General features: G+C 44.9%; 1 protein-coding gene across 1 annotated transcript in view; it reads right to left on the reverse strand.

Annotated features, from left to right (window-relative positions):
• Positions 1 to 19224, reverse strand: part of KIF26B (kinesin family member 26B) — a 905724-nt gene that overhangs the window by 74652 nt on the left and 811848 nt on the right. The window contains 3 exon segments of the mRNA XM_029593952.1: positions 7733 to 10172; positions 10174 to 11130; positions 17466 to 17628. Coding sequence (XP_029449812.1) covers positions 7733 to 10172; positions 10174 to 11130; positions 17466 to 17628 — 3560 coding nt within the window.

Raw genomic sequence — 19224 nt, forward strand, 5'->3', positions numbered from 1 at the left:
TGCCTTCCAGGAGCTCAAGAACCCTGCCTGCATCATCCCGACCCCTGACGACCCTTCATTGTCGAGGTAGACGCTTCTGATGTTGGTGTTGGCACAGTACTCAGCCAGCATTCACACCTTGCAGCCGTGCTCCTTCTTCTCCCGATGCTTCTCCCCGGCTGAGTGTAATTATGGGATTGGGGACAAAGAATTGCTGGCAAATAAACTGGCCTTCAAGGAGTGGCATCCCTGACTTGAGGGGGCACAGCACCAGATCACTGTATATACTGACCACAAGAACCTCGAGTACCTGCACCATGCGCAGAGCCTCAACCACAGACAGGCCTGCTGATCTCTCTTTTTTACTCTGTTCAATTTCCTACTATGATACTGACCAGATAATAAGAACGCTCGAGCCGATGCTCTCTTTCGTTCGTTCACCACAGAAGATATTCCGGATGTCCCACGACACATCATAGACCCAAACTAAAGTTCTCCTTTCTACCATGCTCACAGTGCACTCTGGGAAGACGGTTGTTCGTAGAATCATGTCCTATTTGCGCTCATCAGAAGCCGCCAGTGGGCCGGCCTTGGGGTCTCCTACAACCCCTTTCGACACCCAGTGAGCTGTGGACCCATATAGTCACATATTTCATTGTGGACCTCCCTCCTTCCAGTGGCAACAACACCTTTTGGGTTACCGTGGACCGATTTTCAAAGATGGCTCCCTTTGTGGTGCTACCTGGTCTTCCCTCAGCCCCGGAGTTAGTGAAATTGTTCATTTACCACATCTTTCGCCTCCACGGACTCCCGAGACATGTACTTTCAGATCAGAGTGTACAATTTACAGCCAGGTTTTGGAGGTCCCCATGTAAAAAATTTGACATTGCGTTAAACCTCACATCGGCCTATCAACCACAGGCCAATGGTCAGACAGAGAGGACAAACCGAACCCTGAAACAGTTTCTTCGGGCATATGTGAACTCTTGGCAGAATGACTGGTCCGATTTACTACCCTGGACCGAGTTCGCTTTAAACTCACACTAGTCTGCATCTACTGGGTCATCACCCTTCCAAGTAGTATATGGACGCCAGCCTCTGCCTCCTCTTCCACTACCTCTGTCTGTATCTTCTCTAGTGGTGCAGGTGACTACACAAGAGTTACATCAGCTCTAGGACCACACCAAACAACTTCTACAGCAGAAGTCAAAGAAATTTTACAATGCTCATCATTGGGCAGCTCCACAGTTTAACCCTGGAGACAAGGTGTGGCTTAGAACTCGCTTTATTCGCTTAAAACATCTTCAGCCCACTTCGCTGCCCAGGACATTGGACCTTTTCCGGTATTTCGCCGGCTGGGACCAATCACTTACAGTCTCCACCTGCCCACATCTCTCAAGATTCATAACCCCTTCCACATCTCACTGTTAATACCTCTCATCTTGTCCGAGTTCTCCAAGAAACCACCCGAGTCCCAACCTCTGGTGTCTGTGGAGGACATTACCTATGTCTGCGGAGGTCATTACCTATCAGGTACAGGACATCTTAGACGTGAGGATGCACGGAAAGCGATGGGAATACCTGATCTCTTGGGAAGGATTTGGTCCTGAGGAAAACAGCTGGGAACCTGCAGTCATCATCCTTGACAAAGACCTGATCCAGCAGTTCCATGCTTCTCACCCAAAGAAGCCCAAACCTCCGGGGAGGGGCCCTAAGAAGGGGGGTACTGTTACGTCCGTCGGTTGCAGATGGCTGCGACTGCTGTTGCTCACCTCTTGCTTGACTATACTGACTCCTCTGGGTCGACTCGCGGCCTCCGCCAGTTATCGCTGGCCTTCACGCCCTGGTTCCCGGGCCCCCCTAGACAGCGAGGATGCTGCCGACCACCATCTTGCCCTCAGAGTTCCTTAGGCGCGCGCGCTACCTGGCCAGTCTTATGCACATCATGGTGGGAACCTCGGAGGCGTCCCCCTCGTATGACGTCATTCTTCAAAGACTCTTAATCCGGCTGGCCCTGCCTACCTACGACTTGGCAACGAGTTCCCTCATTGCTGAATCCGCTTCGCTTGCTACAGACGCTTGTTCCAGCTCCTGCTTCCATGGCATGAGACGCTCCGGGTACCCGCTCCTTGGGGGCCCTTCCTGTCTCTGGCTATCTGCTCCTTGGAGGGCCTTTCGCCTTGAACTTCTGCCTGCTCCGTTCCCCGGGGCCTTCTCTGGAACTTCCACTCTGCTACAGTGAGTACCCCACCTCTGCAGATCATTACCATACCTTTGCTACTGAGGAACCCTCATCGGTGTACCCCGCTCTGCTGACCATTGCCGTACTATCGCTACTGAGGAACCCTCACCGGTGTACCCCAATCTGCAGACCCTTGCCGTATCACTACTACAGAGGACTTCTCCATGGGTATACCTCACTTCACTGACCCTGGGACTCCCCAGTGCCTGTGTGTCTTTGCCACACTTCCCACTCTGTGGGCAGTGTCACCCTGCTTCTTTAATAAAGTTTCAAGGACTCTCAAGCTAGTAATAACATCAGCACCCTGTGCTGACGTTCCGTGACTCCATCACCTGGGGTCACTCTCCCTAGCATCCTCTGTCTCTTCTCTCTCTCTGTCTCCAGCACCTGTTGCTCTGCGCACCTCACAGCTGAGACCTCGCCTCCCGACGGTGAGGCTCACGGGGATCCTCCCCATGGGTGGTACCAGCTCTCACCTTGGCCCAGGGGCCCACATACCCACAAATCCTAACAGTGCTGACTTTCAGGCTTCTCTACTGGCAAAGAAAATTCCTTCTTCCATGACAACTCTTCTGCAAATTTAATTTCATCAAGGGCTCTGGGGGGGCCATCACGCTTTATCAAACTCTGGCTTCCAACTCCTTGGGACCTTGCACCTTCACTGGGGAATCACAGACTGGTGAAAAAGAGGAATCTACATGGAGCACTATTTGGTTGGCTTGATGCACTGCAACATTTACACTGTGTCCAGACCACTGCTCTCCCATGATCCAAGCTGAGCAGAACCTTGCCCAGATAGTAATGCTCCATCTTTTTATGAACCACTAATTGAAACTTCCACATCTTTCCAAAGCTACTGGATTCAGCTGCTTGCTCTAATAACACTCTGACTGGCAATCTAAATTCATATTATATCAGATCTTCGATTTGCAGACTAAATTCACCTTCCTTATCTCTTTGCTCATGCTTGCTTTTGTTGCACGGAGTATATCTTGGTATTAACCCTCACACAATGACATGGTAACATATTCTGAGTGACATAGATAGGTAGACGTATGCTGCCCTTTTTTTCTCCAGAAAGTTCTCTGACCACACACATGCTATACACCCTTCTTCCTCTCGTTATTCGTACCCTTTTATGTACTAGAGCTGTAATGATAGGAACTGCGGACATTTTAGGTCTCATGCGCCAGATGATGGCAGTAATGCTTGGAGTCACAAAACATATTACAGCAGTTCAATAGTCAGTTAAATCACTCAAGCCCTGGATTGGCTGTCATTTTTTAAGCCTGCTGCCTTTCACTGCTCTCAGACTGTGGCCAGATTGCAAATACTGAATGGAGCATGTACAGTCCCAACACAGAGTTCACTGGAACACACTATAATCACAAAACTCAGGAGCTACAGTAGTATATGAATGTATGATTGTACCCCACCCTGAACATAGGAAAGGCAGGTAAAAGATGTTTAAAAATAAATATATAACGGGAAAGTAACTCTTGTATTTTTGGTATCAATTTGCTTTCATTTCCACTGATAAATTACACCAAATGAATAGGTGTGCATATCCTCAGCACCAGATGTTCAAGCATCTGCAATAAACATTTCTGAATTTGGCAGTAATGGTCTAAGGCTCAGTTTTATCACAGGCTTTTCTCATAAGTCTTGACTAAGGGGACAGGGGAGCTCTCATAAATAAAGCCCACAAGGTAATTTAATCACAACAAAATAATTTTAAAAAACTTTAACTGGTTTAGACCACTGAATAACATCATCTGCACTTGTGCTGTAATAAGGAGAGAGAAAAATCTTTAGCATTCTTCTTATATATGGGATATCTACCATACCTGTCTAAGAAATACATTATTTATTACTATTTTTCCTATAAAGAGCCAAACTGTTTCCTCAGCAGAATGCTATCAGTTGCATTAACTCAAACCAGCTCGTACCAATATTCCTTAAATGGAACACCTGCAATTATAACAACCACAAATTAAATTTAATAAGTCTGGTTCAGAGCACTAATGCACTTGCCAACTGACCTTTGAGAACTAAGGACCCAACATGGAATATGTTAAACTACTTGTAAGGCTGATGTGTTTTCTAATTATAGGGGAATACTGTTTGTGTCATCACAGATAAAAGACTACGGTTTAAAGATGGTGTGGAAGAAATGTAATGGTTGATAACCTGACAGACATACGTAAAGAGAGATATACACTTGCATGACAACAACCTGTACCTCTGTTACCAGGTGGTTACATTTTTTAACACAGGCTGAAACTGAAATTAAAGGTTTAGCTTATCTTTGAAAAGCTGTCCTTGTACCATTTGAGCAGGCACCATACAGACCGCTGCATAAGTACCCTCACCAGTTGAAGTAATTCACTTAAAAACATTAAGGACAAGATCTTAATCGCAGTTTGAAGTTTGCCTCCTATAACATGCCTGAACTTCAAGTGCATTTGAGAAATCTGACAAGATGACTTGTAATTCCCTTCAAGCTTATATGTCCTCTCTTCCAGTGGCTCTGTTGATTCACGCTGATTATGTCTGACAGACAGCATCTCTGCTAATAATAATCATAAATAAGCAGGACAAGGTCGCTCGACCTGAAATGAGCAAATCCGCGCCGCCGTATTCTTTATAGCACAGTGCATCTGTGCTGAGAAACCTCCAGAGGGCTTATTGCTCTTGACACCCATGCACTGAAAACACTTTTTATAGCTTGAAAGGAAGCAAAACCTTTTTACTGTTGCTTTTATTAAAAAAAATAAATAAATAAAATCCAATTTATAAAAAAGCATTTCTTAAAGGGATGGATGCCTTTCTCCCTGCGCCTCTATAGAAAAAAATAAAAGCCATGAAACTATAAACTCTTGCAGGATTGATTTCTCCATAAAGAAAATGTAGATATAAATGAGGCAGTTGTTTTTATGTGCCAAGTTCTGACAGTGCAGGAATTTAAGGGCCCTCATTTCTACTCCCTCCTCCTACAGCAGTATATTTCAGTATACCAAAGCACATCATAACAAAACCATGACTCTGCTCCAATGGCAGGGGTAGTCAACTCCAGTTCTTAAGAGCCACAAACAGGTCACATTTTCAGGATATCCATAATAAATATGCAGGAAATAGATATGAATGCACTGTCTCCATTTTATGCAAATATACCCAGTTTTTTTGTCCTTACAACCCTCTCATTCGTATCTCTGTGCTTCCAATCTATCAAAACTTGGTTTTCTCACAATCGACAAACCAAATACATCAAAAACAGAATTATTATACCTCTCCACAACACCCCTATCTTCCTGTCATCCTCCATCTCACCTTACTATTGATAATAGCCCCATTCCAATTTCTTCAAACGCTCACTACCTTGGTGTCATACTTGATTCTGAACTATTGAGGACTAACCAGATTTCCTCTGCAGTAAAAAAAACTCTATAAACTTCATCTTCTAAAAAACTTAAAACCACTACTATTTCATAACAATTTCCGCTTGCCTCTTCAATCACTAATACTTTCTGGCTTCGATTATTGTAATGACCTATTCCTAGGCCTTACCTGACTCTTCTCTGCATCCGTTGCAGCTAGCTCAAAATGCTGCTGCTCGACTTTTATCTGATTCAAAAACTAGAGATCATATTTCCCCAGTCTTACTTGCTTTACACTGGCTTCCTATTTCATTTCATATTAAATACAAAATTCTTTGCCTTATCCATAACTTAATCCACAACCCCTCTACCATCTGGCAGTGTGCCAGATTTTAAAACCCGCACGAGCATGTGGGCGGCGCACACAGGAGGGGTGAATTGTAGTAAATTACATGCGGCGACGCAATCGGGCCTTCCCCAGTTCCCTCCCAGTCTGCTCCAATTAAGGAGCGGACAGGGAGGGAACATTTCTATCCCTAACTCTACTCTTCCTACCTCTTCACCCCGACCCCTAACCTAAGCCTATCTCCATTTTTTTTTTTTACTTACTGTTCTGTTGAAGCAGAAGCAACTTCCATGCGCCGGCTGGCTGCTGGTACATGCATTCCTGGAACAGCGGCTAATGGCCGCTGTCCCGGCTGGCCTCCATCCCGCCCAAACCATGCCCCCCCCCCCCCCCCCCGGCCTGCCCCTTTTTCAGGGCCTAGCTTTTGTGCACGTATCGGGACTTACGCACATGGCTGGGCCCTTTTGAAAATGCGCACACAGAGCCCGGCCCCATGCGTAAATCCCAATTTTTACGCGTGCGGCCCTTTGAAATTTCGCCTATTAATATTTATGCAATGTAAATAAAGAAAATCCTTACTGAAAAATCTAATTTCAAAGACCCAATATAGCAACCGAGAACAGGATGGCATATAAAAATGTAAGGCTCATCCGCAGTCTGTCCAGTTTACTTCCTGGTGCAAGTCACAGCCCAGAGTATTTTTGACATTCACTTCTTCGCAAATAAGGATCCTTTGGCTTGTCTCAGCCGTTCCTGAATTGTTACTGTTTTTGTCTCCAACCCCTCCACTGGGAAGATGCTGCATGCATCCACTACCGTATTTGTAAAGAAATATGTTTTAATGCTAATCTGGAATCTACCCCTTTCCGCCTCATTGTACAACCACCTTTCCCTTGAAAAATGCTTGCTGCATTGTTTCCCTTTGAAAATCAGCAGCCACAAAATCTGCGTGCTAAAAGGGACTCTGCACTTTACATCTGTGATTTGGGTGGGGAGGCTGAGGGGGTGGGTGTGAAATAGTACCTGTACATTTGAAAATGCCAACTATATTCCTAAATATGACCCCCCCCCCCCAAGTACACCTGTTCATAGCTCATCAGAAAGTAGACAAGCTATGACAGCCCCCATATAATTTTAACCAGGAAACGGAGAGCAACTGAGGGCAATTTTCAGCCAGGTCATTTTACCTGAGTAAATAGCTTTAAAGATTCTAGTGGGTTGCTGCCACTTTTTGGGTGCATAATGCACTAGGCTTTGTCTCATACCTTAAAACAACACCTGAAGTGGGATTACAGAGTTGCTAGCCGACCTAAGCCCATCCTGAAATGCTGATCCAGTTCCGGTTTTACCCTTTGCCTCTTTGAATTTGTAATCCTGGCTTTCTATTTTACATTATTTATTTATTTTTTTTTTATTAATGTTCAGCCCAGTAACAAAATACAAAAGATGAAACATTAGTCAAACAAGAACATTAATTGGTCTAGATTACATTTCTCAAAACCAAAATCATGCGTGACCCAGTACCAAACAGACACCAACTTGGGTATCACAGGAAAAAAAAAAGGAAGAAACAAAAAGAAAGATTAAGACGAGAAGGAAAGGAGAGGAGTCTTGCCTTCTCTAAAGAAATTGGAACTGAAAGTCCCTACATACAGTAGAGCAAAGCCAGAATTGGATTAGCCTATCAATGTTGATGTTGGTCAAGTGGCAATCCTACACGTTATCTTTTGAGTTGCAACGTCCCGTTGTATATTACTGCTTAAAGAAAATATAAAATGCATGTGTTACCTGTATTTGATCGTTTCTTTGGGGTTTTGAGGCTTCGGCACCTCCCACTAAGAGAACTACTGTTCTCACTCATAGAGTCTTGTGCTGAAGATGCACTCCCTGTTGCTTCGCTGTCTCTCATCATGCTCTCATAACCACTACTTCCTCCACTATGGTAAAACAAGGCAGTTTTCCCCATAGCAGGTGGCAGCTCACCACTCAGAACACTGCTGTTGTCACTCCCATGCCCACTGCTACAACGGTGTGGTTTCCGAGGAGGAGTGACTTTGCTGTATGGTGAAGGCAGTGTGTGAACAGTGGGCTTATCATCACCATGGAGGTTGCCCCGCTCATCTGTGTCTGAGTTTCCTCTCAGGTGCAAACCCTTAGTAACTGCACTTCCTTGCAAAAGTTCTGAAATCCTCCCATTGACAGCTCTGAGTGGAAGTTTTGAAGCAATTCCAGGACCCCTGTTTCTGCTTAGAGACTGGGTTGACCAGGATAAATTTTTCCCATTGGGAGGTAAGCTTGAACTCCGTCCTACAGACTGTGGCAAAGACTTGGTTGAAAAGCTGAGCGTTTTAGTGGTGGAAGCAGACAAGCTGCGAGCCTTAGGATTTGCCAGAAGGAGCTTGCTCACGGCTGATATCTTAGATGGACTGGACTTTGGTGAAGCACCTGCAGACTGGGAAATACAGGAATTAGTAAGCGAAGACAGTCCACTACGACTGAGGCTTCTGCCGGTTCGTGGCATGGTACTATCTTTACTAGGGCTCATTCTGGAACTTACTGAAGATAAACTTCCCGCTCTTTCCAATGACAAGCATTCATAGTGGCTTCCATTAGACCGTCCTAATGAATTAGTTCTGCTGGCTAGCTGTTCCAGTTTGGCACTGAACAATCTGCTGCTGCTGTTAACACTGGTGTCCATGCTCAAACCCTTTAGTTTACCATTAAGTTCATCTGGAAGAACAGCCAGAGAAGACAAAGATTGATTAGATGGACTATTACTGCAAGTGCTGTGCTGAGGACTAGCCCTGTTCCTTTGATCTAAGCTAGATTTTCTTACAGGGGGCAGTGGTGGTATTCCCTTGGGTCGAGAAAGAATGCATTGCTTGGGAGAAGCAACTCTTCTTTCTAAGGTAGACCTAGATGCCTGAGAAACAGCAGTAGAGCAGTCTGAATTGTTTTCAACAAGAAAATTAAAAGCGCTATTCTCCAGGTCTTCCTGCTTTGCAACCTTCTGCAGCCCCCGTGTTAGATTGCCTGCTCTGAAACCATCATTAGAATGAACAGGACTCTGACTGGCAGAACTTGGCAATGTCATCTCACACCCATCTACAATCCTTTTTAGGTTATCAGACAATGGAGATGTGGCTCCCTCTCCACTACTGCTGCTAAATCTGTCAGATGAGATCTGTTTCTTGTTTTCTTCAGGCTTCACTGGACCAACTGTAAGATTAAGCCTTGGTCCTTCACTGGAACCAGTGTGGTCTTTTTTCATGTCATTTTCTCGTTTTAGCCAGGGGTCATCAAATGTGATTTCTGTCCTGCTGCTGGACTCTTTCCTCTCCAAAGGCTGAGGAACATTAATAGGTGAAATGTCTGCTGATAAGGCATCAGGTTCCTTACCATTAAAAGAACTCACAGAAATGCATGGATAAACAGTAATGTTGGTGTTCATAGGGATATAGCCTTCGCAACCACTAAGGCTTGAAGAGTTTGAGATTGTGACAGTAGTTTTCCCCAAGGCTGATATTTTGCAGCCCCTAATCGATGAATCTTTATTGAACGTTTGGGTTGATGTTTCTGATAGTATGCACAAATCATCAGTCATGTTATTTTGCATATCACTACTGGTATTTTGTGTAGTAAGTTCAGGAATGGGAGCATCTGCCATTGCTTCACCATGATTGTAACATGTCTGTGCAATAAAACTGTGACAGGATTGCTCACCATCACTTCCTGTGCTCATTTCACTCAGCCAGGAACTAATAGATGAGCGTCTGCTGCTATAATCTCTGACTTTTTCATCTAACCCCACTTTAGGAAGTGGCAGGAATTGTGTGATGCTGACCTCAGAAATGGGAGCTGAAGTAGAGTAGCACTCAAGGTCCTCACTAATGCTACTGATAATACTAACAGGTCTAGATCCAGAAGCTAACGCTTGCACAGAACAGTCGCTATTAAAGCTGATGATGCTGGTGGGGCGTCCATTCTCAAGAACTCCACTAATAGTTAGCTCTTCAACTAAGGTGAATACCAGCTCATCCTCTCCATTGAGCTCCAATGGCTGCTGCACAGTCAACATGGTTGTGCTAAGAACTTCCTTTTGAGGCTCAGAAGATATTATTGATTTCTGTTCATCAAAAGTAGACTCCACGGAGCCTCCACTAGGGGAAGACACAGATCTTTTCATGATCTGAGGGCTCATTCCTACAGGCGGTGTTCGAATTTCTTGTTTGTAACAAAGAATCACTTGATATGATGCTCATGTCCTTGCTCAAAGGTAGTGGTGGTACAGGACTGGGCAATACCCCTTTCTGAGTAAAGACCTTGCATCGCTGGGAAGGAGAGTTTGGTGGTTTGTATTCTGAAGTCTTAGAGAGACTTGCTATGCCCAAGCGTGGTGAGCCCATAGGTCTTGGTTTTCCTTCAACAAATCCACAAGTGTTGAGGCTCTCTCTGCTTCCCTGCAGACTTGCACTGTGTGCTAATTGTGAAGAACTACCTTGAGTGCTACAACTACCAGTTATGCTTCTTGGAGATGAAGGAGTTGCAATATTAGTCAGAGGTCCAAATGGGATGGGTGAGTGATTTCTTTGCATTTTGTTAACTGATGGATTAACATTTTCTCTAGCCTCCTTATCAGAATGATGACTGTCTGCTAAGTTATCAGCTTTATTTAATTCTGATAAATGCCTTGGCTCTGCCACTTGTGTTAAAATGGGGCACTTAGTTTCCTGGTCTGCACATAATTGAACTGGCAGCTCTTCAAAGAGAAATCTGTTGGTTTCTTCACTGCCATCTATACAGTCCAACCTCTCTTGCAGCTCTGCAAAGGTATTGCATTTCAGGCAATCTCCCTCTGATTTGTTGGGGGGAGCCTCACTAGCTTCTTCAAGCTTGATGTCATTTTTAGTTTTCTGAAGCACAGGGACAATGGGAACAAAATCAGGCGGGCCTTCATTATCCGTTAATTCTTTGTCAGAAAGCGCTGTACCATTTGGACCAACGTAAATGACAGTGTCACACGATTGCTCACTGCTTGAAGAATAGTCAGGGTCACTTGATAGGTTCAGAAGTGGAAAGTTAGGGTCATCTACTACATTTCTGGAATGGAAAGGTCTCAGTTGAGTTGGTCTGCGCATTCTCCCTTCTTCACAGGAACTTCTCCTCCAGAAGAACTTGAATGTGTACTGTGAATGAAGAGTTAAGAGAGAAAAATTAAGTTCTTGCCTACAGGAAATAATAGTATCATAACTGTGGATGAAGTTAAATTGTATAATAGCAGCAGTGTTAATTAAATAGAGCCACATACAATTATTATAGCTACTTAACTACCTATATGTAATCATATCAAAATTCAATGGATGTCCTTAATTTTCAGGCTATGCATGGCTAAAACCTGTGGGATCAAGTACCCACAGACTTAAGTCTGGATTTTCTAAGTGAACTTATTTGCATACGTCCACTTTGAGAATCTGCAGGTTGTCCTATTAGGCAAGTGGACATACTTACAGGAAGTTGCACCGTTCTGTGTACATTTGCATGCATACTTTCAAAAATCAAAAGTATGTGTGTAAATCCTTTCCCTGCCCACTTTCACTGCCCAGTGTGCCTCGAATGTGGATAAAAGTATGCATAAAAACTGATTTTGCATGTACTTGTATCCGCACAACCCCTGGTTGATTTTCAGAGCTCAGTTTTATTACCTGCAGGCTAAGGAGTGAATTTTCCAAGATGTTTCATGCAGAAAAACAGCATAAGGCATGAAAGTAGCATGTAGAAGGGTATATGCAATTTTATAAACGGTAAGAATATACGTATATTTTCCTTTTTGCACAAACATTTTACAGGTGGAATAAAGGAGTAGGCTGGGGGGGAAGATTCAGAAATACATGAGGTAGGTTTCTTTTTTTTTGTAAGGGCCCAGAACTTATTTGTACACTTTTAACAACCTGCTAATTGACTGACACAAGTGAAATTGGACTTGTCTGCAATTTTCGAGTGGGAAATCTAGATGAACTGGTGAAGGTTCAGGGTGAAGTGCTAGAGGGTTTAAGTGAACTGGAAAGAAACTGGGTGAACTGGTGGAAATAGTATCAGTGAACTGGTGATTTCAAGTATACGTGCATATCTGCCTCTATGTATAAGTCAGGGTTTTAAGGAATACATTGTATAATTTTTCCATGCACAAAATATATGCGCATATGTTTATAAAACTGATAGGGAAAGTAAAGCGCTTTCATTGCATTGGAAATATCTGCTTGTACTGAAACATATGAACATACTTTCAGAGCAGAACTATGCATTATTTTACAGGTTGGTCAGCATCTAGTCTAAATGTCAAACGTATTCGTGGTACTGGATTTGCACGCATAAGTGGATGTGTGTTGATTTATCCAAATATTTTATCAACTGTGCAGCAGGAGCTGCACAGGTTGTAGAACAGCACAGTTATGTGCGTAACCCTTTTAAAATCCGGCCCTATGGGGATAATATTCAAAGTTACTTCTGCTTGTAAACGTATGCACATATCTCATGTTCACATATAAATTTATCTTAATTCATCAGAGGTGTTCCTGGGGGTGGTATTTGGAATTATGCACATACAGGGGCAGATTTTTAAAAAGTACGCGCGCGCGTATTTTTGTTCGTGCACCGGCGCAAACAAGAGTACGCCGGATTTTAATAGATACGCGCGTAGTCTTTAAATCCGGGGTCACTGCGCGCATGGCTGCGCAAAATCGGCAGCCTGCGCATGCTGAGCCATGCAGCTTGCCTCCGTTCCCTCCGAGGCCGCTCCGAAATTGGAGCAGCCTCGGAGGGAACTTTCTTCCCGGCGCCCCCCACCTTCCCTTTCCTTCCCCTAACTAACCCACCCCCTGGCCCTAACTAATTCCCCCCTACCTTTATTTCAAAAGTTACGCCTGCCCGAGGCAGGTGTAACTTGCACGCGCGGGCCGGCTGCTGGAGCGCCATGTTCAGGTCCGGGGGCTGGTCCGGAGGCCGCGGCCATGCCCCCCGGAACGCCCCCGATGATGCGCCGGCCTCGACACGCCCCCGACACACCCCCTAGGAAAGCCCCGGGACTTACGCGCGTCCCGGGGCTTGCGCGCACTGCCGAGCCTATGCAACATAGGCTCGGCGTGCGCAGGGGGTGGAAGGGGCAGCTTTTCTGGGGTTACGCACGTATCTTACGTACGTACCCCATTGAAAATCTGCCCCACTTTGTAAAATTGATTGTATGTGCCTAAGTTTTCAGGACAATTATGTGCCCATCAAATAGCAGGTATAACACGTGCGGGTAGATTTAGTGGGATAATTTCTGAAATGGATTTATGTGCATAAGTTCACTCTGAAAGCTGGTGTAACTTACATGTGTTTTTCTCATGCAGGATATTAAAATAATTACCCTCTTTATAATGAATTCAAAAAATATGTTAAAGGAACATTGTGGGCCTCAGATACAATCCCTAAAGTTAGGGAATTCAGAGGTTGTGGCTATTCCATCACTCACAGTGGTTCCTTTTCCAGTGACATTCAATCTCAAATGATATTCATCTTATGACATCCTCTCACAATTACTTGAAATGCTGAATTTTGAATGTTTTCATCCATTAAGAAATAAAGCAGTGGATATCTCTGAGATCCAAGCAGTTCTCCCTGGTAAATTTAAACCCTGCTTCAATTTCATCCTAGGGCTCTGATGTCACATTTATACAGTTTGGGCCTGATCTTCAAAAGCAATTATACATTTAAAATGGGTAAGTGGGCTTTTGAAAATAGCTACTATGTATACCATGTACAATGTATAGAATTTACCTGCAAAAATGCACTTTACGCAGGTAAATGGCTTTTAAAACTTGCTCAATGGTAGTTACATTTACATGTGCAAAACCTTTTGAAAGTGACCCCCAGTGAAAGCAATAATTCAAACCAGGCTTTAGTGCTAATTCTGTGGGTACTTTTACTTGCTGGGTTTGCACTAGTAATGAAAGCAAACATCCACACAGGCTTTGCTTTTATTGTTGCCCCTGGAAAAAATCACCTGCAGAGATTGCTTGCTTTCTCTGCATACAAAATTTTCCATGGTAAATTACACCACTAGGTTCGGATTATCAAACCTACAGTATTTGCTTCGTTTTCTCTGTCTGCCCCCAGGTCCACCTTCAGAATCCGCAGGTAAATGTATTTGCATACTTTTACCATCAGACAAGCTGGGCAACATTCAAAGCCCTTTCCATGTGTAAAAATGTAAATTATAAAAACCAGTTCTGTGAATGTGGTATTTAAGGTGAATTTTAAAAAAGAGTTGCGAGCGTAACAATGAGCACGTGCGCACTAAAAGGTCAATTTTAAAAGCCCTGCATGCGTCAAAGCAGTGAGGTACTTGCGTGTCTTGGGCCGGGGGGATATGATAGAGATGTTTAAAATTATGAGAGGTCTAGAACGGGTAGATGTGAATCGGTTATTTGCTCTTTCGGATAATAGAAAGACTAGGGGGCACTCCATGAAGTTAGCATGTGGCACATTTAAAGCTAATCGGAGAAAGTTCTTTTTTACTCAACGCACAATTAAACTCTGGAATTTGTTGCCAGAGGATGTGGTTAGTGCAGTTAGTATAGCTGTGTTTAAAAAAGGATTGGATAAGTTCTTGGAGGAGAAGTCCATTACCTGCTATTAAGTTCACTTAGAGAATAGCCACTGCCATTAGCAACAGTAACATGGAATAGACTTAGTTTTTGGGTACTTGCCAGGTTCTTATGGCCTGGATTGGCCACTGTTGGAAACAGGATGCTGGGCTTGATGGACCCTTGGTCTGACCCAGTATGGCATTTTCTTATGTTCTTATGTTTGTATCTTCCTCCTCGGAGGACCTGAGAATTGGGATCGCTCCAGTGGAGGGCATCAGTGGACGATGGGGCATAGAGGGCCGCTCGGGCACCGGATGCATCGGTAGGGTGCCTAGAAGGATGTCCAGACACTCCAGCAGTGGTGCCAAATTCGATGGCAGAGGCTCGGGCACCAAAATGGGGGCCAGTGGCACCGGCAGCTGAACACTTTGAGCACCGCTGACTGCACCCTGCAGTCCAACTCCTCCTGGAAGTCCAGGGTGGCCAGGACTGGTGGAGGGGCAAAAGGCGTCACCGGCTCTTCCTCGGGTTTCCAAGGTGGCACGGTGCCCTGCACCAGTGTCAGTGGGGAATGCCTCAGGCTACCGGGAGCAGCAGAGGATGGGGCCTCCAATGGCTGGTGCCGCTTCGATGGTGGCTCAGCAGCTGCCAATGCCTCTCTGGAACTGGAACCGTGCATAGACGGTGACCGGTGTCGATGCTTGCGAGATCATTTCCGGTGCTCGGCCCGGTCTTTCCCTGGCGCTGAGGATGCCGATGATCCCCATGTCCAGGAGAGCGGGGAGATGGAGGATCAATCCCCCTTCCCCCAATCCTTGGAGGTACAAGCAAGAGGGACCACAAGGGGTCAGACGATTGCCTGCAATCTTTAGGCATCGAATTGACAGACACAGGCATAGAGGACTTTGGGGGTCCCAAAAAGTTTCTCCATTTTATCAAGGCACGCTCGACGCCCTTTGGGTATCATCTGGTTGCACCCCCAGATGTTGTGCGAGGCCCCCAGGCAGAGAATGCAAACCTCGTGCGGATCCAAAATGGACATGGTCCGCGGGCACTGGGGGCACCAACGAAAACTGGTCGACGCCATGAAAAACACCCGGCGTGCAGTCGATGACTGACGGACACCGTGAGGAGTAGAGTTGGGAATCGACCACAAAGTTGGAAACAATGGCCGAAAAAGGACCTACAGAATTGAAGAGGCACCGACTGCGAAGGGGGACCTGAGAAAAAAGCTTGAGGATATCGAGGAAAATTGGAAAAGGAAGAGCTCCATGGACCACAAGGCAACTGCACCACGGAAAAGAAGAGACTGAAGGGGGACCTCACATGGACGTGTGGATAGTAGCAGGCTGAACATGCTCAGTTTGCTGGTCAAAGCTTCTAGAAACTTTGATAAACGTTTTCCATGATGGGCTCCATCAGATGATGTCACTCACATGTGAGGATTACCATCCTGCTTGTCCTAGGAAAATTATTTTTACTTAGATTTGGGAACTTGATCTTTCAGCTGAAAATTCACCTAAATTTAGCAACCTAAAACCTGAGGGGCGGATTTTAAAAGGCCCCCGCGTGCCGGCGCACCTATTTTGCATAGGCCGCCGGCGTGCGTAAAGCCCTGGGACGCCCCCTTTCCTAAAGGGGAGGGAGGGGGCGTGTCCGGAGGCGTTCCCGAAACGACGTGGCGTTTCGGAGGCGGGCCCGGGGGCGTGGCGCCGGCCCGGGGGCGTGGCGCCGGCCCGGGGGCGTGGTCGAGGCCTCCGGACCAGCCTCCGGGACCGGAGGACGGAGCGGGGCTGCCGGCCGACGCGTGCAAAGTTACGCCTGCTTTCAGCAGGCGTAACTTTGCCGACAAAGGTAGGGGGGGGGTTTAGATAGGGCCGGGGCGGTGGGTTAGGTAGGGGAAGGGTGGGGAAGGTGGGGGGAGGGCAAAGAAAAGTTCCCTCTGAGGCCGCTCCAAAATCGGAGCGGCCTCAGAGGGAACAGGCAGGCCGCGCTGGGCTCGGCGCGCGCAGGTTGCACAAATGTGCATCCCCTTGCGCACGCCGACCCCGGATTTTATAAGATACGTGCGGCTACGCACGTATCTTATAAAATCCAGCGTACGTTTGTTCGCGCCTGCTGTGCGAACAAAAGTACGTGCTCGCGTATCGTTTGAAGATCTACCTCCGAGTATTTTAAGTTAGGGATGTTATTCATTTGCCTAGATTTAGTATTCTAAATTAGATGCCTACTGCTGAAAATAAGTGACAAGCACCTAACTTTTTTTCCTTGCCCTAACTTTGCCCCTGTAGCCACCCACCTTTTAGGCTCCTAAATGTATGCGTCTAGTGAAACTCAGCCCTTGTAAATTTTCAAAAGGGCCAATTTAGGATCCGAACTTTCAAAGTTAAGTACCTAAAACCTTTGAAAATTTACCTCCTAAAGACCAACAAAAAAATCTTATAGTACATGTGCTTTGGAGATTATGATATCTGAAGAAAAAGCTTATGTGGTCTTGAAAACATATGTACTGCAACATCTTTTTTGTTGGTTCATTAAAAGTTATCTTAACCTAAAAAGATTCCAGTGCTATCTGATCAGAAAGACATGAACATCTAAGTAATATAATTTTGTTCCTACACATTGGCAGGATGAGTACAAAAGGAAGAAAAAGCAGTTTCTGAAGTGGTGATACTTTTGGAATAAAATGAGTGACTATTCTCAAGACAACGTTGGACCTGATGAACTATGAAATATATTTTTATACAGTATGCTTGCAGACTTTTCTGTCTCTTGCTGAGGTGATATCTAATATTACAACTAGAAGTCAATGGGGCAGATGTTTACCTTTTGACCAGATTTCTTGCTTTCCAACCTAAATAGGTAATAGCAATTCAGGACCTCATTCTTCTTACCTTAGTTTTCTTTTTCTTCATCCTTAGGACTCTAGAAGCAATTTGGATGGTGGACAGCGTCTCTGCATAGTTGCCCGCAGCTGCAGAAATGTGAGCGATCATGGTGGTGCGGCAGTTCATATTTCCCAAGGATTCCCGGAGCAGCATAGTGAGTTTGCTCTCTCTGAAAAAGAGAAATAGATTAAGGCTACTTTAGTGAACAATGTTTTACTTCACAAATGAGCATGTGACTTTGTATAATCCATATCATTCTGTAGTTTTAGCTTAAGCTGAAAATATTTTTAACCAAAGCACGATCCATTTTTTAAAAATTCTTTTTCAGTCCATCTTCCAAGAAGGGCACCATATTTAAATTTTTTTTTGGGGGGGGGGGGCGGAATTGTTTATGGTGCCCTGCCATCTTGAATGACGGAAGGAAAGATTTTCCAAAGCTGCCAGAAAGGAGGAAACCTGAAAACTAGAAAAGACCTGCTTCGTATGAGGCCTACTGAGAAGGATCTGCAACTAGGAAAAAAGAAGCCGAGGGAGCCGACATGGTGGTTCACAGCAAAGTGAAATGACAAAGCCAGACTGTGAATATACTGATAGTAAAGAGCTGAAATGTGAAAACTGAATGAAACATGAAAGGAAGTCAGAAGGCTGAGTGTAAACTAGCCATGCAGTGCATTTCTGTAGAAGGTGTAATAAAGTGAGGATTCTGGGAGGCTCACCAGAAGAAAGCTGCAATGGTCAAGGTTGGGGGAAAAAAAGGTAGAATATAGGAAGCAACAAACGTTGAAAGTCAGCAAAGAATGGCTTCTTCTGTGAAGCTGGTGCATTATTGGGACATAAGAAGTCAACTTCTCAATGATGAGATCTCCAAGGGAGGCACCAATGTGGCCAAAATAACCCACATCATTTTTACTTTTTTTTATTATTTTAATTTAGAAAATTAACTTACAAGATAAAAAGCCTGCCAAGTATAAAGAGAATGGTAGAAATTGACAAAGAAGAGAATAACATGTAAATAAAAGAATTCCACTAATGTCCATATAGTATACACTGTATATTTGGGTACAAGGAGATATAAAACTGTTACTCTGGCCTGTAATCCAAGTCAGGTTTTCCAGCCTGCAGAATAAAAACTCCCTTGGACTGAGATATGAAATATTTTGGTTGCAGTCTTAAGTCAGTTGCCCATGATCTCCTAATCACAGAGTGGAGTATAAGATGACCCCCAAAATATGACTTTTACAAGTATTGTTGCCCTTGACTGTAATGGCCATAATGGTCTCAACAGACCTGATAGGCAAGTAGTGTAGGCAAGAGTGCGTTGGGAGGACTGACATTCCCCAATAGGAGGGATACGAATTTGATGAAACTCCCATATCCAGGAGATGCAGGAGTCTGGGGAAGTCTCTGTAAGGAACAGACAGCCTGCAGCACAATCTAGAGCGCCCATCTCTCTGCAGAGGGGTACGGAATAGGCCTGGTCCCTCCATAGCGAACGTCCCAAGGAATGTTGTCTCCCGATAGAGGCATGCAAAGAAACAGAATTATTCTACTTGGAGTAAGGAATCTTGGAGTTTTAAGGAGTAACAGCCAGGGAGATTGTTGGGTACAGTCAAGAAGAAGTCTTGGACAGAGAGATTAATGAAGATCCTCATTCATTCCTAAGGAAATTCTTGAAATATGGTCTAGGAGCGATTGGTCTTCAATAGGAGTTCTTGCAGAAAGAAAGCTATCCAACCCAGGGGCGGTTCTATCGTGTGGCAGCAAA

The sequence above is a fragment of the Rhinatrema bivittatum genome, chromosome 3 (assembly GCF_901001135.1).
Source record: "Rhinatrema bivittatum chromosome 3, aRhiBiv1.1, whole genome shotgun sequence".
In the NCBI taxonomy this organism is placed as follows: domain Eukaryota; kingdom Metazoa; phylum Chordata; class Amphibia; order Gymnophiona; family Rhinatrematidae; genus Rhinatrema; species Rhinatrema bivittatum.